General features: G+C 35.9%; 1 protein-coding gene across 5 annotated transcripts in view; it reads right to left on the bottom strand.

Annotated features, from left to right (window-relative positions):
- The window catches only part of PSD (pleckstrin and Sec7 domain containing), a 161805-nt gene that overhangs the window by 104619 nt on the left and 29961 nt on the right, over positions 1 to 27225 (bottom strand). For 4 of the 5 annotated variants that reach the window (XM_072423879.1, XM_072423880.1, XM_072423878.1 and 1 more), the window contains 4 exons: positions 8740 to 9788; positions 8541 to 8643; positions 5342 to 5819; positions 2613 to 3056 (listed from right to left, as the gene is read on the bottom strand). In XM_072423879.1, coding sequence (XP_072279980.1) covers positions 2613 to 3056; positions 5342 to 5819; positions 8541 to 8643; positions 8740 to 9684 — 1970 coding nt within the window. In that variant the 5' untranslated portion in view covers positions 9685 to 9788. The remainder of the gene's footprint in view (positions 1 to 2612; positions 3057 to 5341; positions 5820 to 8540; positions 8644 to 8739; positions 9789 to 27225) is intronic. The other variant, XM_072423881.1, reaches the window with a different exon arrangement.

Below are 27225 nucleotides of genomic sequence, written 5' to 3'. Positions count from 1 at the left end.
TACTAGAGCAGTGTCTGGTTTATGTTCTGCATTCTCTGCTCTTTTCCCCAGTACAAGATGCCAACAGCTAGTGCAGGTAAATGCGTTCCTGCAGTCAGAGCTCCCTCTAGCGGAAATATATGGATGTGCACTGCACCAATAAATCACTGGTTAGGATTTAAGTCCAAAATACTCCTATTTTTCAGAAATGGTGATCTAATAATTCCTGTATTATATAGAACCTGTGTAAAATAGTATATATGGTGTAATGTTCTGACTTCTGCAATGTTTGAATTACAGTAATACTGAAAAAAACAACTTCTGTACTATAAACCCAGCTACCATAAAATGTTTTAATCTCAAAGTAAACAGAAAGTGTGCTCTCCATGAATGATCAATATTCTCCTTCATTTGTCCCACGTGAACCCCCTCCCAGACACTGCATCTCAGAGTGGAAGAGTCAGCAACAGAAGCCGAGATGTCAATCCAGAAGCCGAGATGTCAATCCAGAGTGCAGTGAGAAGAACCTGGCCTGGGCTGTGAGATGGGTGAAATGCATTAAAAGTTTTTATATTCTGCAGATGTATTGTAATGAACTTATGACTTCCTACCTGTGCCAGATATGATGCATCGGTCTTGAATGAAGGGCAGCAATGACATCTTTATGTGCCTTTGAACTATATTCTATATAGTTATATATATATATATATATAAGTTGGCCATCACGTGGCTTGTTCTATGTAACGAGGTTCTGTATAACATTTTACAGGCTTAAAGACTGAAGCAACATTTTTTATCAAGCAGGCACATAAGAATGCCATTGAATCTCTTACTTCAGGAACAATGCAGAATATCCGACACACCGGAAGATGCATTAGGTAGATTTTACTAGCAGGATCAACAGGTATTTTTAGGAACACAGTAAGTGCACATGCGAAGTCGCTTTTATTAAATTAAGGACTCCAATGAAATTTGAAACCACACGGGTTGCCCTAAATTATTTTAATCTGGAATATTTTAAATCCCTTATGTCTTACTAGACTAATCATAAGATGAAATATTATAGTAAAAAGAAAAAAAATGTCAATCATGTCAAGGTGTAAGCACTTAGTGAACAATCATGTCAGCTGCAGTCCTCCAAAACTTCCACCATCTCCCCAAACCAACAGAGAGCAAATAAATAGAAAGAAAAAGGTGAAGACCATCTACCACCTTCCTGGGAAATTACATGATACCATAAATTTCCAGCTGGAAAAACAAATCAGCTAGCGACACAGCATAAAGTGCTAAAGAGTGTTTCTAGCAGACAAACACTCACCAGGATACTTTAAAGACATATTGTTAAGGCAAATAAAGGAAAAACACAAAAATGAGTCATGATGGATAAGAAAAAAGGGTTCAACAAAGAGTTTCCAAAGTTGCATGAATAAGCGGAGTAGCCTGGCAGCGATTCTTGGCAAAAGAAAGAGCTAAGAGAACATACCCACGCTAGCGATCAGACGTGCAGACTTCACTTGGGTATCATGACCACCAGGGAAAGTCAAAAGAACTTCAACAAAAGGTGGCTTTTTTATAGGGAAGGATGGAATCGGTGCCAGGTTGTCCCAGCCTGCATCTGTTACCAATAGTTTTGATAGGAGCATAAGCCACAACATTTCCTGGGTCTCACATACAAGATAAGCTTTTCCTTAATATTTCTAGGCATAGCTGTCAAGTGTTCAGGAGCTCAAAGCTTATGTTTCCCAAGGAAAGTTCAAACCACCCGCCACATGACAGTATTTTTTAAAAAACATTTAATGCACATTTTTTTGGAGTAAATTACAAAATCACCTAATTTGAAAACTGTATTTAGCTTAAACCACTATAAAAAGGGCACCTATTTAGGTACCATGAAATTAAAATGATTTATCAGTCATATTTATAAGTCATATTCAAAAAAATGCAGATATGTATACTAAATATAAAAATTTTAGTACCTTCTACTTGTACTTTTACCAGCCTTTTTTTAGTCAGATTATCTGTTTCAGGCATATCTCAAAGATTTATCCAAAAGTGTTATTAATTCACTAGTTGTGCACTTTAAGTAGACAAACAATGAACAACTTTTTTAGCATATATTTCTAGGGACACACTTTTAAAATCATGCCAGCAACTATTAGATCTATTTGGTCTGCGAAACACAATGACTAATATACACTTCATGAGAATTTATATCATGTGGCTGTAAATCAATTTACTATTGTTAGTTGTATGTGATAATTTATACCATTGTGTTTTTTTAAGAATATAGTTTGTTCGCTAGCATGATTTGAAAATTGTGTTGTTTAAATGAGATGCCTAAATATTATGATAATAATCTATGCAAAAGAAGTTGTTCTGTTTAGATTTGGGATATGGCATCTACACTAGATGGTAAGATCAAATAGGAAGAGAATGGAATTACTCCATAGACAAACACAGAATACTTGACTTTATGTATGGTAATAGTACATTTCTACAGGGCTTTGCTTACTTTGTCACTTTCAAATAACATGCCTGCAGTAAGGATGTAGTAACTAGGGATCTTTGTAAAATGTATTATACAATTTGTTTTCCTTGTGTATGACTGTTTTTGTGAGAAACCAATAGCCTACCTGTGTATAATGGCATCAGCAATGACCAGGCTGTCCTCAGATGGGGAAGGGCTGTGCAACTTGTCTTTCTCTGCTCCTATGGCATGTACTATATCTTCTTCCTTCTCACTCCAGGCTGAGTCAGTGGTTGAACTTGTCCCAGAGTCCAGCTCTAGGTGAGCCAAGGGTGCAAAGTTGTCTTCAATAAGCTGAGCATTTTTGCAGATCTGCTTCTGGGTTTCTGAGGTCAAAGTGGGAAGATCAAATGTAAAAAAACTGTTCTGGTTTTGTACTGAAGAAGAGAGGATGTCAATGGAATCCAGGCTTGAATATGATGTACCCTTAGCTCTGTGAGATTCCATGATGCTCTCAAAATGCTTGCTAAATGAGTCCATGCCATCTTCTGACAGACGATGACACAGACGGATTGTCAATGGAGATCGCAAGGGGGTCGGTATAGCCTCCCTAAGAAGATAAAAAAAAGACATATGCATGACTTCACCATTACAATGTCTGGAAATATCTGGGGGGGGGAAGGAATATTTTATAAACACATTATGTTAATCATGGGACCTGCTACTGCAAAAAAAAAACAAAAAAACACTCAATTTAAACAGATCGACAATGAATACTAAAAAGTATTGTAAAAGAAAGAAAGATACAGGTTTGGACATATTCTTATCTAACAATGATAATGTGTAAGGCACAAAGACTACAGCAAGTAAAATTTATCTCCCATAAGTTGTTGCATGCATTCCAAGTGATGGTGTACTTTACTTTAAATACTGTCATGTGCAAAAGCAAAATAATTTTGCTATATATGCAGGAATACAAAACAGAGAGACAAACTGAGCACTGCATGTTGGTCCATGTCATCACTAATTGTAACTGGTACTGTTATTTTGCCCAGCTCTTAAATCCTGTTGCATTAAATTACAGAACATCTTTAAAATAAGACCTTCTTATCTACACAGACCCTCAAAAGTCCTGCCCATGTTCCTTATCATTTCCTGCCTAGACTACTGAAACACCTTGCTATCTAATCTGCAACTAACAAGACTCTTGGCTATACAATCTATCATTAATGCTGCTGTGGGACTTTTTTTTGCTCTTTCCACCAGACCCTAGCCTGCTGCTCGACTCCTATCCTCATTCCAATTAGCTAACATGTTTTACATTTTAAAGTTGAATTTCAAGCAAAACAAAAAATGTCAAGAAACAGGATGCATGTATATTTTTATTCAAATGTTTGTGCCCTTAGATTTTTCCCAGACTTTTGTAGAAATTCAGCATGAAAAAAAAAAACTAAACTTTGACTGTGCAGAAGTTTTCATTAAAGCCAATTCACTTTATGCAGAATGAGTGGTCCAACCCACAGCTCTAGTAGGTACTATCTTGATTATTAGAAACCCAAGCAGAATCATTTTTCAACACTACCTTATACAACAAAATAACACCAATAAAAAAAAAAAAACAATAAGTAAAATAATGACTAGAAAAGAAAGCAGTGGCATTTGTAGTGTCCCCTGAAACTTCTCTCAATAAAGAAATGCGCCCTTTTTCGAATAGTCAGTGAAGTGTTCAGTTAGACAAGTAATGAACTAATAATGTCCCCTTACACTGTTAGTCATTACAAGAAGAGTATAAAGAATATATATTTTTAGTCAATAGGAAAACATCCCTGTACAATGGTGGTCATTGGGAAGAGACCCTCTTACATAAGTGGCCAGTGGGTGGAAGAATGCCAACCTAAATTTGAAATTAGCAGACAAAATACACTGGTGGAGTAGAGGGCCATTGTGATTAGTGGTACAAACCCCATGCTTACAGGAAGTCTAAAAGACTAATATTATTAGTGACTACTTATCTAAGAGATGATGATACAGCAAAGAGATAAATTCACTACTATTCCCAGACTCTACTGAGTGCGGTCAGCCCGCTGAGTGTAGGACAGCATTAGGAGGGAGGTAAATTGGCTATTGCTTACTGCCTAAGGAACTTTACCTAAAATAAACATAGGATTACACTGAATTATGGTTGAGAAAGTCCAGTCCAAAAATGAAAAACAAAAAAAACAAAAGTGATTTTTCAAGACTAATATATCATTCTTTTAAAAGCAGGTATAAAAATTCTCAGCGATCAGCCTGTAATGCTAACCTAAGATCAAACAAGATGGAGACAGGTTACAGCAGGCCTGATCTGTGTCAGATATTACTAAATAATGTCATGAACTACACAGGCAATATTATTTACATTATCATGTAAATCTCTAAGGGAGTATCTTGGATTACCCAATGAATGAAGTAGATACCCAACCTGGTAAGTCATTGAAGGTTTTGTCAAGGGGGAGTACTGTAATCTCTGCAAAAGATTCCAAAGAATATGACTCTTTACTACATTTCTCTGATTTTATCAAATTAGGAAATAGGAACTCTGCTGGGGAGCTTGGTTTTTAATATGTTAAAATTATTTTCTATCCTCACAATATGTATGTATATGTATTACATTTGTATTTAAGATTGGTTACAATAATATTAACGTGATAATCACAGGAAAGGCATAAAATGTATTTGTTTTAAATTTCTCTAGTTTAGTTTCAGATAAAATTCACATTGGGACAAATTAGCTTGGTTGAAAATTTTCTGGATACCTGGTAAACAAAATATTTTGCCAACAAAGTACTTTTTTCTACCTCATAAACCATTACTTAAGACTATTCTGATTGTAACAAATCAATAGTAGTTTTTTACCTCTTCATTTCTCCTATCTTTGCCGGTTCAAACACTTCATCTTCATCCTCATCAGCATTGTCTTGAACCACATCACTTGGAAACCCAGGAATCTCAGGAACTACAACCTCTTCTTGCTGTTCTTGTTTCTCTGCACTGGTATCCGTAATGCTCCTGTTGCTCTCACTATCTTTTTGGCTGCCAATGGCTGAATCCAAACCTTCATTTTCTGCCAGTATATCATCAATATTGGTTTCCCGATAGCACCTCAGTGGCACAGAATCCAAGTCGGTGTCAGAGTATTTGATAGTTCTGCGTATAATGCCTGTCTCACAGACTTGTGGTATCTGATCAGACGAAGGGGTTTTCTCGATTTCAACCTCCACGTGGAAAAGACTATGCTCGCACACATCAGGTTCTGTTGAGCTATGGGTGATCCTTGAACTGCCAGGACTTATGGGTGAACATGGAGGTGAGAAATTCTCAGGTGGTTGTACTGCTGAAAAATGAAATGTGCACTTAGAAAGCTGAATATTTGTTTTACCAATCTCTATATTCAAATGTAGGTCAATAAATTAAATTCCTTTTTTTACAGCTTTTCTATTTCTGCTAAACAAATACCATGTAGGAATAATATTTCTTGTTACTGAGAGATATCTCAAATGACTGGTAGCTTATAGTAAAAAAAATAGAAAAATAACTAAAAGTGCAATTTGTATAAAAGTTGGACAAATAATGGCATTAAAAGACATCGCTACAAGTTCAGTTTTAAATACCCTGGCCTTTCAGTCAATTTTTTCACCCAAAGTTTTCCTTTTTTCACAATTTCTATAAAACCTTTTGAATAAATACTTTTTTTCTTCTTTTAAAAATGTATTATAAAATGTACCCTTAAGATTTGTATGACATAGTAATATGGAATTTCCAAATAGAGCACAGAGAAAACACCTATAGAGCAGACACTCTCTCATTCAACTATCTGTGGATTTTTCACATTTCAACTTTCACTGTTAAGTTATAGGGGGATACATTTACTGAATTAGGGGCCATAGCTTAAATTAGGTTAACAGGTTATCTATGCCACAACCAACACCATCCCTTTGCATTTAACCTTTTTTTGGTACATAGTTAGGCCCAATATAGTTGAAAGTAGCTTTCCTTAATGTCAGAGGCAAAGTTAAGCCCACTCCATCCTTAAAAACTTACAACCACTCTAATTTTTATCAACAACTAAAACATATTCCTAAAAGTCCAAAAACCTTTAAAAATAAGATAAATGAGTATTTACCAGAACATGGCACATGGGGTTTGGTTTCCACTGCATGGCAATTTAACAAACTGTATTCTACCTTGTGTTCACAAAAATTAGAGGAAATTAAACAGGACTGGACTGGATATTCGCTATAACTAAAGATAATGGGCTTGATTTAATAAAGCTCTCGACTGCTGGAAAAGCAGACCTGGAATGAGTTTCTTAAAATCATTTGCTACATTTTTGTTTTCATCCTATTTCTCCTGAGCTCTCGTATCTAATTTATATGTAGTCAGCTGTTTTTAGTTTCTGGCATTTATAAACTCTATAATTTTTAAAAAAGGGTTTTCTTTTGACTAATTTCATTTCAGATTTTCCTTTTTTATTTAATAGGAAGTTGGGATTGTGTATAAAATATGTCAATCCCTGTTTTTATGTACTAGTGGAGGAGTTCACCGGAAAAATGGTTCAAAGAATAGGGATAATCTTAAACATATTTCCACAAATAAAACAATTAGGTAGAAAATGCAAGACCTATGAATGTGTAACCAGGAAAGGTGATACTGTTATGCATTTACTGGTGTCACAAAAACATTTATATTATACTATCTCTGATTATATTTAAATAATGATGTGGATGCCATAGATATTTCTATTGTTCTATACACTTACCTGCTGGTAGAGGGGATCTAATCCTACCCATAAATTTATATTTGCACATGTATTACAGATATTTATGTTTTGTCTGTTATTATAAAACAAGTGATATTTTAAATTGAACAGTGTGATAGTGTTACATATACTTACAATTCTTTTTATACAAAAAAAATATATTTTGTGAAAAAAGGTTTTTGCATTTTTGTATTTAATCGTTGTTCTATATATGGAATTATGTTTAAGATGATGCCCTACAAATTCCTGTTCTTTACAGGAAAGTACCATGATATAACATCATACATAGTACATCAAATAAAAGAAAAGATGTAACCCTGATTAGTATAAGGTACACACCAATATATAGATTTATCAGCCATCTTATTAGGTATGCCTTTCAAGTACTGGGCTGGATCTCCTTTTGCCTTTAGAACCCCCATAATTCCTTATTCCTTGAAAAAGGTGCTTGAAACATCCCACAGGTATTTTGATCTATACTGGTATGATAGTATCACACAGTTGCTGCAGGTTCGCACATTCACGATACAGGTCTCCAGTTTCATCATATCCAAAAGGTGCTCTGATGACTGTAGAGGCCATTTGAGTATAGTGAACAGTCATGTCACAGTCAGAAACAATATTTATATGAGCCTTGAGATATGATGTGTTATCCTGCCTGAAGTAGCCATCAGAAGATAAATACACTGTGGCTTTGAAGGTATGGACATGGTCTGCAAAAATACCAAGGTAGGCTGTGGCATTTAACTGCTTCTCATTTGTTACTAAGGGACCCCGAGTGCCCAAAAAAATCCTTTTTACCATTACACTCCCAACCTTACCTGTTTTTACAAAGCAGGATGGATCCATACTTTCAAGCTGAAAGCTTATTATTCAGTACATCACTGTTAACCTTTTCCCTGTCAGTATATTTAACACACTTGCGTCTGATCCCTATTGGTATCTATTTTTAAAAATACATTTGGTCATTTTAGTAAATGTGTAACTGCAATGTCTTATGTTTTGGTATATTTGCTGGGTGCTCAGCTTTATTGTTGCTCCTATAAAACTTGTGTTGGTTTAAAATGTAAAAGAATTAGGTTACATTTACATAAGTTAGCTATTAGGATTTTTAACTTTTCTTCTTCAGGCTTTACTAGTCAATTGTAAATCTAAAAACTTGAGATAAAACAAAATACATGGTGGCCTTTCCATTTTTAGGCTTTAGAAAAATATGTTTCACATTTCACTAAATAAAGCTGCCATGTAAGCAAAACATGCTCCCAAAAAACCTTAGCATTTTACCATATATCTTACCAGTTCTTTGCGATTCTGGAGACCCATAGAAGAACTCCCATTTTGCCTTTGCAATCTTCTGTGCATGTAGAGATGCCTCCTTTGGATATGCCCATGTGTCTGCCTAAAAATATTAGAGAAAAATACACCACAGATATACAGATTGAAACAATGACAAATTTCATTTATTAGGGCTGGGTCAAGAAATCAAAACTAGTACCTGCTGGTTAAGCTCTATTCTCCCTGGACTTCTTAGCAATTGTTCATTATGTCCTTCTGGAGTTGCTGATGTAAGCTCATCTTTGCAGAAATTAGAATCTCCTGCATGCCTTCGGAGCAAGGGACTTTGGGTAGGACTCAAGGGTTTATCCAAAGATGATCTAATGATTGCCGAAAGACTCCTTGCATTAACACGTTTATTAGGAGAATCACTATGTGGGCTCAGGCAACAGTCTAACCCACCGACAGTGCTGGAAATCCCTCTATGTAATTCACTGTCTAATAGCCCCTGGCATGTTTGAGGATTGTCAGACACCAGCTGTGCTCTCTCCCCTTGGGGAGAAGTCGTATGCTGTGGTGAGCCGATTCTTTCACTATTCCTGTTAGCATCTGTTGTCTCCATGTTTTCTCCAAGGCATGCTCCTGGTTCAGTGGCAGTGTTAGCAGAGCATTCTGCATTCTGGGGTTTGCCTTCCTGTAGAGTATTTGGGTTGTTGTCAGACTCTGCCTGAATCCCATTTAATGTCTGTACACTGGATTTCTTGACAAATGTAAACGTTACAATAGAACTTTGTCCCATGGCCTGAGGAAGCACAAACTGTCTCCTGCTACCTGGAGAGTATAAAGGACTGCTTCTCAGTGGGCTACAGGGTGCGGTGACCCTTCCAGACTTATATGCCACATCTGAAACATTGCAAACCAATGACCCTGTGCTATTATACATTCCTAGGTGAGCGCGTCTAGCTTCAGGTGTAAGGCTCTTTCTTAGTACTTGAATTCGCCTAGAGTTGAGGTCTGGAGTGAAACAACGCTGAGGACTGAAAGCTACACCAGAATTGAAGGACTGCATCCATGGTTTCCCTTCAACTTCTCTGAGCAGTCTTGGAGATGAAAGTATGCAATCTCCTTCCGGAAGGAAGCGCACAACTCCACTTGTTTGAGCCATGTTCCACGTTATAGCAAATCGGTTACATTCATTTGATTAAAGTATAAACGGAAAGGTGCAATAAATTCAGATTCACTATAAGCGCTTTGCATTTTTGTTGTAGTCTGAAAAAGAAATAAACAAAAAACAGTCATTAGTGTTTTAGATGATAAACAGCTACTGAACATCTACTTGTACTTGATGGACATTTTTTCCTTAAACCAAATTATGAAATTATGCCAGTAAGCCACTTATTGACTTTGAAAAGAAAAACACGTTGTGCATTAGAAATTATATACACACAAATAGAAAGATAACAACTGTGGAAAAGAAAATGATTAGCGTTTGCTAATTAGCGTCCATCCTGCACAAGTGATACACATTCCTTGTTGAGCCCAAATGCTACAGATAAACCTGCACTTTGTGCTTTTCTTCATTCTTGTATTTGGAAGAACCATTCATTCAAATGTATAGTATGTGTCAGCCTTCCCATAGTAATAGTTTATATGCAAATGTGACAAGCTACACGCCCTTGCTCTGGAAGTTCTGGGGCTTGGTGAAGTAAAACTGAACTTGACAAGTACTGCTAAATTCAGGTCACAAAACTAAGCTTGACAGAAAGTGTTTACCAACTCTTCTGCTTATTCTACACAACTTTATGTCTGTTTATTGTTATGTGGAAGAATTCATTACTTACAGTTAATGTATACATTTTTCAAGATTGCTAAATTAAGTTTGGGTAAATGAAAAGAAAACACAGAAATAGAAATAACACATTTGTAAATTAGGCTTTACATCTAAAATAATAAAGCACAACACAAAAAAATCCTCTGCTTTACCTAAAACTTTCCAATACATAAATTATTATTACCAGGGTTAGAATCAGTTTGCATAGATGGACATGCCACACTATGGAATGCTTGCACTTAACATCTTTTTTATTATTACTTAATTTGAATTTTTTCTGTACATTAGTCGATAGACTGACAGCATTTCTTCTCCATTTACTTAATAAGGACCAATCTGGTTTTATTCCCTTCCAACAATCAGGTGATAACACCTGATGGGCCATAGACTTCATAGAGGTTCTGAACAAACACGACCAGTGATTCTATCCTAGACTTCCCTCCAGACATTGCTAGGGGTTCCTTGAGCAATGAGCAGTTTGTGCCTTTCAGGTCAGCTTAAGTGACCTATCTGTAAGCATGACATTCTTTGCACTGGCCAGCAATGTAAGAGGCATTTTTCCCACTCACCACCATGATAATGTACTATGAGCTGTAAATATATTAATTAGAGCAGGCTTTTCCAAGACCTAAAGGTTATTTCCCCATGTTAAAAAAGTTGAGAATGGTTAAACATGACACTGAAGTTCTTCTTCAGCATCTGATCCCCTTACTTGGCCATTTGTACATTTTGCACGTTGCTTTAATTTAAAAACCCAAGAAATAAACAATGTCAAACATTTTTGAATTGTTTCTCTAGCAGATAAGATCCTACTCATGTTCACTCTTTTCTGACTAGGTTAACAAGATTCCATACTTTATTCTGATGCTCTATTTTAATGCACACTTTTCCAGGTCTTTTGGTCCACTACATAGACTTTTCTGTTTTATATTCAGCTCAAGTAACCTGTACCGTTTATACTTCTCTGATCCAACTCACTTATGCTTTTTTCCATCCATTTTAAAAGTCTGCTTTTAGTCTTTGGCTTGCTTGCCATTGCTTCAAGCTTAGGTCCTAAACACTTTACAGCTGTGGTTACATCAGTAGCAGGTTTTCAATGGGAAGCGAAAAGCCCTAGGCTTAGCACTCATGTCCTAGACACAGATAAAGCAGATAAGCAGTGCTGATTTTCTACAACTTTCCTGATCTGTATAGTGTTTGTCAAGATATTCACTCCAATACTACTGAAGCCTATAGGCCTGCGAAACAACCAGGAACTGGCATTTTCAAAAGGTGATCTGCAATAGCAGCCTTGTAATAGTCTCAACAGTCTTACATTCTTAGCCATGTTGGTTAAGGTTGTACAAACGCTTGTTTTAAGGTCCAAAGCTCCAGTTAACCTTTTAAAAAACTCTCAATGGCTTCTGCACCTATTATTTGAATTGTTTATGTGAAAGTAGCATTTGGAGAAGCCAACCAAAAATTCAAAATCCTACCTGTCCAAAAAAAGATTTATAGGTACATAAACTACAAAGTGTACGTATTTAGTGATATTTATCACAAAACATGTTGCAGTTCTATTGGCCTTTAAATGAACATGTAAAGGTTACCAAATGCTGACATTATTTTAAAGATACCGGTTCCAGGGGCTTGATTCATGGTTCATACTACCCGTATACTTTCTAGTGAACCTATGACCTGAAACAAAAATGGCCTAAAATTATTTTCTTCAATGGGAGACATAACTAATAGCTTGGCAAGCTTTCTGCATTGTTGGATTAGACAGAGTGTGCCAAACAGATAGTAATCTCTAGTTTGTTTTGGATCAATGCATTGTGGGTAGTATTCTAGGGATCCTCCTTTATTAGGGTTCTGAAAATAAAGTCTGCTTAAAATAATAATAAAAAAACTTAGACATATTCTATTCTTCTAAAACCTCCGAGTAATACGGTAAATTTTTTTTTTTACTATTTCTGTATACCAACTTTTCTGTCCAGGATAATTTCCCTTTCTAAACTGCTTAACCCAATTCTTTCTGAACTACTCAAATCCTGCATTTCTAATATGGCCCCTGTCCTTAAACATCCATCCTCTCTCTCTCCACTGGGTACCTTCTAATTTTTTTCTACTGTATTTAGGAAACAATGAATAATGAAAGACCTTCCTTAGCTTTCTTTATGGGTAATGAATATGCATAAGCGCACTGATGAGCTAATCTCAGTACTTAAAATGCTGCGGGGGTTGTGGTGCAAATGATTACAGAAAGCCTAAATAGTGTTATATTCAATAACTTTATATAGATTAAAAAAAAATTATATATATATATGTATATATACACACACACACACACACATTCATGTCTATATCATATGTCCAGCCAAATCATTTTTGTTTACTTCTGCATTAAGCAGGGAAGTATTAAAAGCCCCCATCAGGGTATTTTTGGCTGTCTGTACTCCCCCAAGGAGATTTTGTTGCAGTTCCTGTCCTAAATACATAATAGGAATAGGAAATGAACAAAATTCATGCCAGATATCTGTCCCCACAACGGGTGTCACCATTTGAAAATTTTCCCTCACCACTCACTTGACTTTTTTGACAATGGCCACCAGAAAAAATAATGGAGGTGAATCTCCCAAGTAGTGGCACAAAAAGCAATACTATGCTAAAAAGCTCATTCTTGACTCTTCTAAGCTTTCTACACATCAGTAGGGATGAGCGGACAAGAATATTAAGTTCGATCTCGAAAACATAAGCGAGAACGGCCTTCTGATTCGCAGAGAGGTCGAGCTCCCGCCCAACAGGAGTATTGCACTGCATGCAGCCCTGGAAACCCACTGTGATCCCTGGGCACTAGAGGGTAATTAAGAGACCTTGTCTATATACTGACTTTTCCCATTCTTAACATGCAACAATTCAATTATCTGAAAACACATGCACAAAGTGTGGCTTTTTTAGAGCCGAATTCAAATGTGGTTTTCCCTGTGTTTTCACCTTGAGCTTTACTTCACATATTAAACAGTGAACGGTCTTTGCATTTGCGAAGCAGCTCTCTTAAATTAAATATGTGGGGTTTCAATATTTATTATTTCATTATGTCATTCACCTAGAACAGACCTAGATGCAGTACGTATAGTTAAAATGTGCCAATGACTGTCAAGTTTGAAAGGCGAGGTTAGTAATGGCAACCTGCAATTTCTCATTTTACAGGTAATCTTTGATATCCTGCTTGTGCATACTGGGCCACTACTATGACTGAGCCATGATTAGCCTACAAAATGTAAGAATCGTTTTACAGATTGGGCTGGCAAACTGCATTATCAATTAATTTACATTACCACTTAGATGTAGAGTGCAGAGTTCTTCTTTAGGAGCTAATCCTGGGAGCCCTGATTCATTATTGCTAAACCCAATGATTCTTTTTGTGAACATTTTCAGAGCTTCTGTTGTGTTTCTATTCCTAGTAATTCTACTTGTTACTTCCCGTCTGCAACCTAAATCCTCAAAAATGTGCATTCAGGATCTCCCATATGAAAAGCAAATGGCTGCAGATTTCACAGCTGAGATAAACCTGTTTTGCAATGCTTGGACAAAATAAATACTTTAAATACTTTTATCGTCACTCCACAGCTGACACTGTCCAAATTTTGTTGAGGTCTGGATGAGCATTGTGAAAGGATATTCAGTACAATATACTTTTACATAGCTTTTGTGTAGAGTCTGGGTCACTCTTTAGAGATCAACACTTTCTATATCTTTCTATATTTTACACATAAATATTTCTGGTTTAGGCATAGAAAACAACGCTTTAAAGACACTTAACAATAATAGCACATCAGGAAAAAAATACTAAAAAGTAAAAGTAAATGTGGACACCAAATTCTTACTGTTCTTTTCTAGCAGCTCTGTTCTGCTTTTAACAAACATTTTGGTACAATAAGGCTTTACTAGCTTAATCTAAGAATATAATGTGTGACAACAAAAACGCCTCAATAATCCAATATTTCAGTCTTGAGGTTGTTAGAAGTAGAAGACATGAACCCACATGCACATCTGATCTGAATTAAATAATTTTAAAATCACATATGAAACGTACACCATTATTCATATGAATTTTCCTTGGCTGCTAAAACACAAAATACTCTATTTATTCTATACCTAAGTATATTCTATACCTAAAAGTTGTAAGATTATAAAATTCTGCAGCATAATGCAAATATTAGTTGTATAAAATCATGTTGTATCACCTATTCACTATACAGAGTGCTGTTAAAATATTTTTTCTTTATAAATTCACTGTAGTGTCTCCAAATTCTGTAAAAGGCAGTAAACATCCCTTGTGTAAGTGTAAAATAGACTTGCAGTAAACCTGCAAGTCTATTTTACAGAGATCCTCTTCTTGTTTCATAATGACCAGTCTGCATATTTGCTACATGTCACTTGGTAGATACAGGATTTTGACTTTCAACATGATTACATATTCAATACTTTTACAACTATATACAACTAATGTAGAAAATACAAAAACTCAAAACATTTTCAGATAAACATGACATGGAATAAATACCAGACGCTGCACCTCCCAATTTATTTTATAGGGTGCTAGTTAATTTACTGCTAACTTGCACTGCTACCTTAACTAATTAGCTAATCACTAACCTGCTCTAATATTCTGGTCAGGTATTCTCACATCAGTAGCGGCTTTTTTATTCTGGTTTATTGACTCACAAAGTGGTGGAGACCCAGGTTGAGTGTGACAAGCAGGAATTTGCTTCTAAATAAAAAGTTGGCGATGGCAGTGCCGGTATTTCTATCAGGAGTGGTTCACTTTACTGTGATACTACTTATCTGCTATGTTGGATATCCTTGGCTAGGCGTACAGAACTGCTGCTTCTACATAGTAGGCACTGAAGACTGTCAACATGCAAAAGTCACAAAGAGTTTGGTAGGCAGATATGTTCATCTAATAATTACTTTCAAGCTCATGAAATGACACTGGCATTGTCAAGCAAGAAATGACTGCTACTTTGCAAAGGTGAATGTAGTTTAATCCAGTGGAGCAAACAGAAGGCCTTGCCAGATTTCCCACAACAAACAGGACTCTTCTGTGCTCAGCAAGGATCACATCCAATTGAATGCGACATAAACCCCTGAATTATGTCCCAAGGAAAAAAAGAACAGTCACTTTGCAAGCACATTCAGCTTCTTAAGATTACCCTAGAAAACAAGAAAGAGGAACTCAGTTTTTTTTTCTTTTTAAAGACATTTTTACCATAAAATTAAATACTATAAATGACAACTTACACATTTTGAGAAAAAAAAAAATATCTGTGTACAAGGTATGTTTTTCAAGTACATAAACTCACAGAGGATTTAATTAGTGTTATTCATTTACTGTTAGCTAAAACTGGGATGCAAAAAATCAAAAAGACTGTCCTAATTTAGCAAAATAAATGTGTTTGTATTCTGATACAGATGACATAGAATAAACATAACATTACTGTACTTTTAGAGTATCAGCTCTTTTTTTATTACATTATTTTTGTTTGAAGGTTTTCTGTGTTTTTTAGTGACCTTAAGCTAGGACGATAAGGGGGACAGTTTTATTTCCAAACTTTAACTATTCGCTTACAATTATGCCATTAGTAAAAAAACAAAAAAAATTGTATTGCAAATTGGTGCCTATCAATGAGTAGTTAAATTTCTCAGTAGTAAGAGATTTATATACCAACATAGCCTTAAGAGTGTGTGTGTGTATTATATTTGCTCAATGACTTCCATGAACCCAAACAGCAAATGACATGGTTGCAAGTCAATATATAAAACATGAAAATTACATTAAAACTTCTGACTGTTCTCATCCCTCCCTGTGCTGCTGCACTGACAGGCATTTATCCCATAATCTTCAGGGAACTTTTACCTGGAACAAATTCATATGGATCAATGTTGATCCCTACACTGGGCAGAACCAGGACAATTTGCTCCTGCCCCCAGTTCCAAACCTCCAAGACCTGAACTCTGCACTTTTTGCAACTAGGGACCTTCTTTCTATCTGTAAATAGTAGTCAGCCTACATGACACCTGTCTATGCATTATAGAATCACTTACCCGCATGATCACAGACCATAAAGTCTTCATGATACCCCTGAGGAAGCCTTAATGGGCGAAACGCGTCGGGCAAAGACACTACAAGGTTGTGTAAATTATTGCGACTAGCCATGTACCTTGATGACACCTACTGAGTCATCAAGTCAGGTCATCCTTAAATTAGTGCACTCTGTCTAGTATTTGATGAATAAAAGCACGCTGATAAAGTAATCGGGGAATCAATTTTATATGCTTTACACTATGACAATACCTTTGGATACTTGTATGATTGTAATACTTGTGCAACTATGATAATAGTTGAAGACTATTGTATATTGAATGATATTACACTATAATTGTCGCCAAACTCAACACCTCCTTTGTGTGGTTTCTTGGACCCACGGTCCTTCTTTGTTGTTTTTACCATGAACCCAAATAGCAAATGACATGGTTGCAAGTCAATACATAACATCTAAATGTTCAACATTGAGGAACCTGCTGCTCACCTGGTATTTTCATGCAGTAAAAACTAACATTTCCAAAAGAAATTATGGCCAGAGAAGATAAGAGAAATTAATTTGAACCTAAAAGAAATCCACATGTGCTCAGATAAACATTTTTTATGACTAATACTTTTTGTAAATGCAAAAAACTTTGAACAGGATGGGCTACAGAGGGCAATGTGGGTTTTACTACTGTTCACAAACAAGAAGAGCACCAACTCAAATCACTAAACTGTAGGCAATTGTTTTTTATTAACACAGTGGTATATATATTTAGCCATGTGACCTATTTGCAGTTGTAAATTCAGTGGTTTCCTGCTGCTGTTTTTGGCCAGTTCTCTTAGCGGTCATTGCTGAAAAAACAAACAATTCATTGATATATACATTTGACCTGCAGTTGACCTAAGCCTCTGCCTGCTAAACTTCTATCCTACTAAGCTTCACCTGCTTCTGGGGCTTTTGCATTCCTATTGATTTGCAGGGAGAAGCAAGTTGAAATACAAAAAAAGGTCAATAATGTACACAGGAAAAGTGAGAAGTGTTTGGATATTTTCTTACACAAGACTCATACTCATACTAGTGGGAAAAACTAACCTCAATAATCTGTCAATCTGTCACAAATAATATAAATAGTAATGTAAATCCACTGCTTTCTCATTACATGGGTACATTAGTCTTTACTGAGATTTGTAATTTGAATTCAGAAGTCAGCTTTGTTTTTGCAAATGGCAGAAATATAATTTTTTATTTTGGTTTCCGGTTTAACTGGCACTGCGGAACTTATAACAACTAATTTCTTATCATATTGATATAAATATGAAAGGCCGGTTTGTGATGGGCTTATTTTTTCCAGTAAATAGTTTTAGCCCCAGCTGTGAGCACAACAATGCACATCTAAGAATCAAAAGTCAAACCGAAAGTCAACTCAAGTGCATTTAGTGTGTGTTGACCCATGCAACAAAATGCGACAAAAGATTAAGCAGTTCACTTTAGCTTTATTCTTTAAAGACATTGTAATGTCCCTAGAGATAAACCAAAATACCCATCCGGTACAGAGGAGACCAGAAAACCTGTAAAACACACACAAGCACAAGACCATACACATTCCAGGAAGAAGTACTCTGATCAGTCATCAAAATCCAGTAGTTTGCTTTTTACAGCTAGGTTTGAAGGATTATGCAATTTTTTATTTTATGGAATTATACTTTATTTTCTCATGGATTTAAATTGTTTGAGGTTGGCAGAGTTTAAAACCTCTGAACAAATCTGAGAGAAAAGGTTAACAAGCTGTACTCGGCAGAGGGATTTATTATTTATTAAAGTGGTCCACACCTCCATTTGCACCCGCTTGCTTTATAAGTCTTCTTCCAAACTGTTTACATTTGAGTGTTGGTTATGAAATTATACCTATCAACCCAACCAAATGCAGGAGAACGCTGGTCAGAGTGGGAGAGGTACCCAGAAAGCAGCATCCAAATGAAAAAAAGTATTTGGCCACCAAAGAAGAACAGAAATATTAGGAGTGCAATATGGTCCGCTGTACACAAATACAAAATGGCGAATACCAGGGAAGTCTGGGAGGAAGCCCTATTATTATCTGTGATACCTGGGTATGCACCTTGCAAAATATAAATGTTTTTTGGGAGGAGGTGACTAACCAGTGTAATGAATGTAAAAATACACAAAAGAACTTGAAACAAAATGACTAAAAATTTCTAAGAGAGAGAGAGTTATAATTTGGGGATAAAAAGTTTGATGACATTGTGCAGTCTATTTATATATAATGAAAATGATGATGACAATGAATTGCTTTCATAACAAGGTGGGGTTATATTTTTATAGATTGATAAAATATATATTTAAGACTTTATTGGTGTTATATGGACTGTAAATTAAGTAGGTAATTAGGCACTTAGAACTCTGTATATAAATTTCTTCTACCTGGATATGCCAGAGAGCCAACCTTTCCAATGCAAAACTGATCAAAGCTGTACACCTTTTGGAAAATAAATTCCCTTTAGAAGCCTTTAACTCTCCAACCTGCATCACTTTAGAGGCTTGTGTTTCTTTTCTTAGCCTTTAAAATAAAAAAATCACATAAGACAGAACTCTGTTATATCTTGAATTCTTATGCAGAGCACAAAAAATAGTTTTGTCTGTATTCAGTGTAAAACCTTCAAGAATATGCAGCTTTGAAGCAAAAATAGGCACTATCTACTCCTGCAACAAAAGGAGCCAGAGAGCAAGTTCACTACTAACAATGGAATGTCTTTGAGCTGAATTACAGGCAGCAATGAAAAGTATATCAGTATATATTCCAGTTACATCTTTATTAGTGAAAGTGAAACTTTAGTTGGAGTTGGGCGGAGGGATAGTTTTTTTTCTTGGTGAAAGAAACTCTGTAAGTTTGTTCTTCCTGTTCTGAGAAAAAAAAAAAACATTTTTCTAGCAATGTTTTTTTTCCCCCAATGCACACCAACTGTGTTGTATTGCAGTACACATTCAGCAATGGAGAATTCAGCTAAGTGCCTTGATAAAGCAACTCCAGCACATGGACTAAGCAGGCTAAGGAGAAAAAAAAAAAAAAAGATGCAGAAGTGGAATCAATAAGCTTGTAGTGCCTGTGGCAGTAAACATGGATATACCATTGCTGGACAGGATATTCTTTATTATTGTTCACATTTGACGTGCATACTTGCAACTACTACTCTTAGGCAGACCTTGGCAAAAAAATTTTGACTAATATGATTATTAATGGGTAAAATAATTTGACCACCAGCATATTTATTAATCTGCAAATGAAAAGAAAAGTGATACGTGATAAAATCTCCTGACTTTGTCGTCCCTCTTTATTACCACTCATAAAAATTAAAGATGGCTTGGCAAAGGTGTGCAGCCTTCTTTTTCTCCAGGAGACTGGTGTCATCTTTTTTTTAGGGACAATCCAGGTTAAATATTTGCTTTGTGGAATATTAGAAGGCCCGGGAATTACATATTTGTGTAAATCCTGGTACCTGAACCATAGTCTTTTGGTATTATACATAGTATTCTTCACTACATTGCTAGAAAGTTCCAAATAAACAATAATTTAGGAGGAAATCCTTTAATGCAGAAAAATATAGCTAGTTGGTCTACCAGGTTGGTAAAGAGACCCAGTACTTTGCTGTACACAATAGTGTACATCGGTGCAAACCTGTAATAATGTATGATTGTATGAATATTATAATAGCGCTTCCCCCTCCTACATGGCACAGAGTATTTTCTCCTACTACTTTTATCTCAGCAAAATGATGACATTTCATGTGGATTGCTATAATTTTTGTACCTATTATTGGAGGCATTTTTTAATTTTATTTTGTAATTGATTTTGGCCCGCTGTCACTTTTAGCTGCAAATCTCCATTTTACCACAACGTTGTCATATTAATTGCATCCAATGGTTCATGTAGTAAAACACCTGCCTGTATTCCTTGTGGTATTTTTTTTTATAAAACAGTGAATGTGACATTTATCAAACATTCACTGCAGTGGAATCTGTGCATGTGTTTTATAGGACAGTAACAGATTTATCACCAGTGAATGTTTGTTGATTGTCACTGCTAAACCTCCTGCAATTTGAACCGAGGCAAATTTCTTTATCATTTGTAGAGAAAAATGTTCACGGTCTTTACCCTGCCTCTTCAGCTACAGCACAGAAAATTGAGGCCATACATTTGGCTGCCCTTTCTAATAGGAGTGCAGCACGGTTGGCTTAGTGGCTAGCATTAGGTTCCATGTTTGAATCCTGGCCAGGACACTTATCAGCATGGAGTTTGAGTGTTCTCTGTGTCTGCATGGTCTTCCTCTGGGTACTCCAGTTTCCTCCCACATCCCAAAAAAAGCAATTAGGTTAACCAGTTTCCCCTCAGAAATTGTCCTAGACTATGTTAATGACAAATACCTATAACATTAGATTGTGAGGCCCTTTTGGGGACAGTTGGCAATATGACTATGGACCTTGTAAAACCCTGTGTAATTTGATGGCGCTATATAAATACTGGCTAATAAAAATAAAATGCATTTTTTATATTGATAGCTAAATTTTAAAATTATGTTGCAAGAACAGCAGACTAAAATAGGTGTGATATAACAAACTATGCAGAATCTATGCAGAAATATGTGCATATCGCTAACTGCACTTATAACTATTATTAATTTCAAGGTTCACTTTTTCCTCTATGTTGGCATTAGAATTTTAATTTTAGATGATAACAGTATAAGTCCACCCTCCCACAGGCAGAAAAGAATACAGCAGTAGATTTAAGACTAGTAAAGTCCTCTAATCCTTTTCTCAAATGCCAGCTCAATCAGCTAAGTACCTCAAGCCTATACTACTTATATCTCATATAGCAATGGCAGGATAACACGACTAATATACCTGCTAAGTTTAAAGACATTATAGGAAACAAAAAGTACAATACATATAATAGATATCAAAGTACCTGGATACTAACATTAGCAAAGACTGATCTGTCACACAGACATTTAGCTAAATGCAATAAAAAATGTTTTTTCTAGTAGTAGCTAATATTGCCTGTCTCGTCCCTAATGGTTCCAGCACTGCTGTTTAGCAGTATATTCTGTTAAATATGCATTTTTACAATACTATTACTTCTAGATTAGGCACTGTTAGATCTTGGGAAGCAGCAGGCTTCAGATTGAGGAATCTAAGTCTGTGATCTGCACAGACCACAGGCCCCTAATGTCATCAGAAGCAGCCCACTGCCTTTACAGTGGAACACAGAGGCATAGTCCTCATGTGACAGTACTAAAGCTCAGTACAAAAATAGTAATAATAAAGTCAATGGAGAAATAGAAAAATAATAATTATTAGTATATTAATAAAAAAGATCCCACTCAAAACACATAGACACTTTCTTAAAGTTGACCTATCTCCAAAATTTTTACTTTACATAAAAGGGTTATTATAAGGTTTTAAAAATTAGCTTTTTTTATTCTAAAAAGATGAAAGTCCCTCACTATCTGTCTTTACTGTGAGGTAGGTATCCCAGGGAGCTTCGGTATGGTACTTCTGTGTAAAAGGGGCTTTCTCCTGCAAATGGGGAAAAACAGGGGCCGATCTCACGCATGCACTATGCGACTGGCACTTTTTCCCGCATTTTCGGCCGGCTACATTACCTGATATTGTGCCTGCGCAGTATGATATTGGGTGACCTACTCAGAAGAAAAAGAAAGAAAACTGCAGTGCACAGCGCTTTCCTGATGCCCGCTCTTGGCTATCATGAGCAAACAAACTCTATTATGAATTTAGATATAATTGGTATGACCTCAGATCCCACGATCAGCAGTGCAACCACTACGTACCGCTTTCTGCCATTACCGCTTCCTTCCATCATGTTTCTAACTAGACCAATGTAGGTGGAGAACATTGTGATAATTAGCACATGGCCATTGTCATCACCCCACTGTCCTTCGATGTACCATTTAAGCCTGCCAGTAACATAGTAGTATTGCCCTAACTGGCCTTTCAGTATCCTGCTCACCTTGTGCACTCAGCAAGTGTACCAACATTTTGTAAACTGTAATTTAAAAACAATATCAAAATAAATTGATACAATCAAAATAAATTGATACAATATCAAAATAAATAATGCAGATAAATAAAATGATCTTCAGGTGAACTGTAAACATGAAGTCAAAATGATGGTCATCAGACTAAGGTCACCTAATAGCAGAAAAAAAATATTGTTGAGTAAAGCTCTGGACTGGAGATGAATATTGCAGCAAAAGCTGGTTTGTTGGACTATTCATTTTTATTTTGTCATTTTGATTGGAATCTTGCTTTAAACTTGAAAGACCACTGGCAAGTAATACCTTATTTATTACCAAAGCAACTTAAACTAGAATTTAGCTTTTATTACCCCAGCTGAATTCTGATTAGGTACCAAAGTTTACAACATTGTTATACTCTCCTAGTTGACTTATATTTGGATTATTTTAGCAGTGTTTTTCTTTGGTTTAAAAAAAAAAAAAAAAGCAGAATGTTTCCCCTGCAATTTCATTGCTTTTATCACATTACTTGTGCTGAATTGTAGTTCTCCCATCCTCCAATATGTTTTAGAAAAGGAACAATATTGTGTTCCCATATACCGCTTGATTGTGTTTTGTTTCATTTTATGTACTGCCATGCAACTCATTTAGCAAATCATTTTCCAAACATTAGGCCAGAATAAGCAGACTACAGGTTGCAAGCATACATAGCTGTTCAGACTGGTCCTGGAGAACTCGGCTAATCAGCATTCACTGCGTATAAGCAAGAGGGAGACAGACAAGTTTTTAGCATTCTTCAGAAGCATGTTGCAGTGCCAGTGACTGAAGGTGAAGCTATTGCTAGAATTAACAAAAGTAAAAGCCACAATAAGGAAATAATGAAATACTGAAAGTGGTTGAAAGGACAGGGAAATGAAAATCACTTGCAGGTACAAATGTTGTTAGTTTATGGTAATAAGAATTTTTGATTACTTTTACAACTAATCTCACTACCAATCTGTAAAAATTCACTATATGCCTAACAAAACAATGGAGCAGAGAAAATCCCAGTTTTTCACCCTCTTCGAAATATTCAAATTTACAGCTGTGAATACAGATGTATTTAATAGTCCGCAAAATGGCAGTAACCAGTCAGTAACAATTATTTTACTGATTTAACAAGTAGTCAAACCTCACTGGTTGCTATGAGTTACTACATTTTCTAATCCTTAGTGGAGTTACTTTGTATGTATGAAACACTAGCTGTTACTTCAGCTAAAATTCATGCTTATAAGATACAAATAATTAAAACTATACAAACTGAAAAACCACTGACTAGCTTCATGTATATAGGAAAAACATAATGCAGTACGTTTTTTAAGCTGTCTGGCCTTGTGTTCATTACTTTACATATCATTACCAAAGAAGTGTTAAACTAAATGCAACACATGCATAGGCTAACATTAACTCTCATTTGATACATTGGGACCGATTTATTTTTTTATTTATGGATGAACCCGCATGATCCAGCAAACTCAGAATAGATCTGACCCATGATTGAAAACATTTTGAGAAATTCATTTCAGGTTTGATGGATCGCCCAGGTTTCCCATGATAGTCTATCTTCTCCAGTCTTGGAAAGCTTTATTAAATCAGGCTCATTATTTTAAAGAGCCTGAATTTATCTGAGCTAGTAATTTAGATACCACATTTACATACATGCACATCTTGCACTACAAGTAAGATCTACAAAGCCTTTTGATGGCCATAAGTTGTAAACCTTAACTTTTTCTTTCTTTCTTCCTTTCGATATATTAAATATACAGTTCAAATGAATGGGCTGCTAAACATGGTGCATGGCAATACATACACATTTAGTAAAAGGCACTGCATTCCTTTAGGGAGAATAAGCCCTAAAGTCTGAGAACAGCTTTAATAAATATATCCTAATCAATAGATAACTAAAAAAAACAGAGAAAAATACCAGTGCTATCATAAATAAAAATATTCCACCATAGATAAAAGGTATATTGGTGGCAACAAAAACAGGTGTACACATTTATAACAAATACATCAGTAAAAAAAACAGTAAATAAATAAAAAATCTTTGAACAAGTGCCCATAAAAAGCCACCTATATGGAATTGGAAATACAAAAATGTCTTTGACAGGAATAACAGTCCTAGGTATACACATTCAATCAGACTTTGATTCGAATCCCCCCCACACCACACAAAATATTTTGCAACTTGGAAGACAACCCTCAATTATTTAGGAAATGTGATGGGCTGGAAATGAACACCATGTCCACTATTTAAAAATCAGATATGCTAACACAACAAAATCAGAAACTGACCAACTTACTGTTCTTATCTGCCCCCCCTCCCTGATACAAATTTTATTCTCGTTCTATAAAATTTTTGTTATTTGTATAAAAAATGCAAAATGTAAAATTGATTGATACTGATTATTTTTGTTTCAAAGTATTTTCATACGCAGGGCAACACAACGCACTGCAATCCATTACAATGCATTCTACCACACTGCAAAAGATGTACATGAGGGTGCACTGCCTTAGTGTACTGGGGTACCATTATAAATGAATAGCACCACAGTCTGTTATGGCACACAAAGTAATGTTGTGAATGTTACCGCAATGCACTGGTTCACAATTCACCTACAGCGACTGACAAACCATTTAATCTAAAGGGATTTAACCAAGTAAAAACCAGGCTGCTCAATTGCAATCATCTTCAGAATGGTCTGTATTCAGCAAAATACAAACACTCCCACAGCCTGAAATTATTACTTAAAAAAGGCTCCCCACTTTGAAATTCTGTTAAGAACTTGAGAGATGACTTGTTCTTTTACTACCAAAGAAATGTCAACATTACCTTGGCACACAAAGAAAGCGAATGTATTATTCATTTTGCACATCATTTCTATATTTGCAACATACACTAGGAAATAAATGGATGACTAGATAGTATAGGACACGCATACATCTATGCAGGTACAAACGTCCAGTGCCAGAGAGGTAAATAAGTGTATGTTTTTACATATTTTTGTTTTTGACCCAGATTGGCCTGCTTCTGATACCAGGTCACTAATATTCCATATTAACAGTTATCTATGGTATATTTACCTATATAGTAACTGCAGCTCACTCCCCCCCACTTTACCAAAACCAAATACTAAAACTGTCTGTTGGTCAACTTGCTCAGTGTAGCCAAGGCTTGGATTTCAACTATAAATGCAACAGTATATTGAGCATATGAAATATCTCCATCATGCTGCATTACAGCACTTTTCTTAGCACAAAGCCTTATCCTGCATTATGGCACACTGTATTGGCAGCTGGCAGTACACGTTGATGTACCTGACCCTTTGATGCACCATACTGCACAACAATTCACAAACGTTTCGGCAAATTGGCAAGGATACTTTGGGGATACCAATTAAAAATAAAGACACTGCAATGCACCATTAGCTGTAGGTTAAAGTTTGTTACAGTAGTTTATGGTAAACCACACATTTTACCGGACCTTACTACAGCGTAATAATGTGAAAGAGCCCTTACCAGATTGTCTCAAGGTGTCTTTATATTGCTTACTTGTTTTCCTTTGTTTACACTACATGCTTTGGGCTTTCACTTCTATTAGACTTGTTGGATATTGCCTTTTGTTAAAAAGCTTTGTGTACTTGGTTTTAGTGTTCTTTGTATCTGTATTATTTAACCAGGTTGATATAACTTAGGGCAAAGTTACACAAGAGATTTTCTAGCAGACACACATCTCTAATTTTCCCTGACCGTATAGTATCTACAAACCTACTGCAATAACTTATTATCATATGTCTAAAAAGATAACAATTATTGCTGGCAATACATTTTCAGTAGGTACACTGGATAATACGGCTATCCAATGAAGCTGGGGCTTCTTTCACTAGCTTAAAAATAAATATTGTAAGTGAACTGATCAGTAACAAGTTGTAGATACCCCAGTGACAATTCTGACAGTGACTGCAATATTTTTTCCCTCATATCAGTGTGCATCATTATGAAGTTGACTTATTTTTCTACGGTGACCAACCAAATGTAAACTTTTAAGGAAGGCTTGAACCTGATTGGTGACTAAGGCGACGGACACACGTAAGACTTAAGACTGAAAGATGCATTAATGAATACTGTACATACAGAGAGGGGACAAACAAGGGAGCGGCATCCAGTTGCGCTCTCTCCCCTTCACTTGCATTTTGGCCTTTCGTGGATCTGCCAGGACGGATCCATGAATGACTTCTGACGGCCGCTGTACACACATCAGATTCTCAAACGATACTAGTTCTGGAGCGATAATCGGACGTGAATCATCTGACGTGTACGTAGCCTTAGAATGCAGTGATATATTGAGCCTGTTATACTTTATTGAATAATTTCCCAGCTATTATAAATCATTGCTTCAAATGTCCTCCTGACACTAGAAAATAATTTTGGGCAATTAGGCCAATTTGATAAATTGCATAAATGTATGTATTAAATTGGGAAGTATAGAAAAATCGCTTCTCATGCTATTACATGTCAAAGGATGATCAGGAATAATTAGGCATCTTTGAAAAGAAAACACTGGCTTCTGGAAGCCTGAAGATCAGTGAATATGAACTGTGAAGCCACAGTTTGATATACATAGAGCAAATGGTGATATTTGATAGGTTTGCAAACAACACTGAAAACTAAATGTATAGAAATGAGGTACCATAGGGAACCCAATTGTATCTTAAAAA

Source organism: Pyxicephalus adspersus, chromosome 10 (genome assembly GCF_032062135.1).
Source record: "Pyxicephalus adspersus chromosome 10, UCB_Pads_2.0, whole genome shotgun sequence".
Taxonomy (NCBI): Eukaryota; Metazoa; Chordata; class Amphibia; order Anura; family Pyxicephalidae; genus Pyxicephalus; species Pyxicephalus adspersus.
This window is presented reverse-complemented; position numbering and strand designations above follow the sequence as displayed.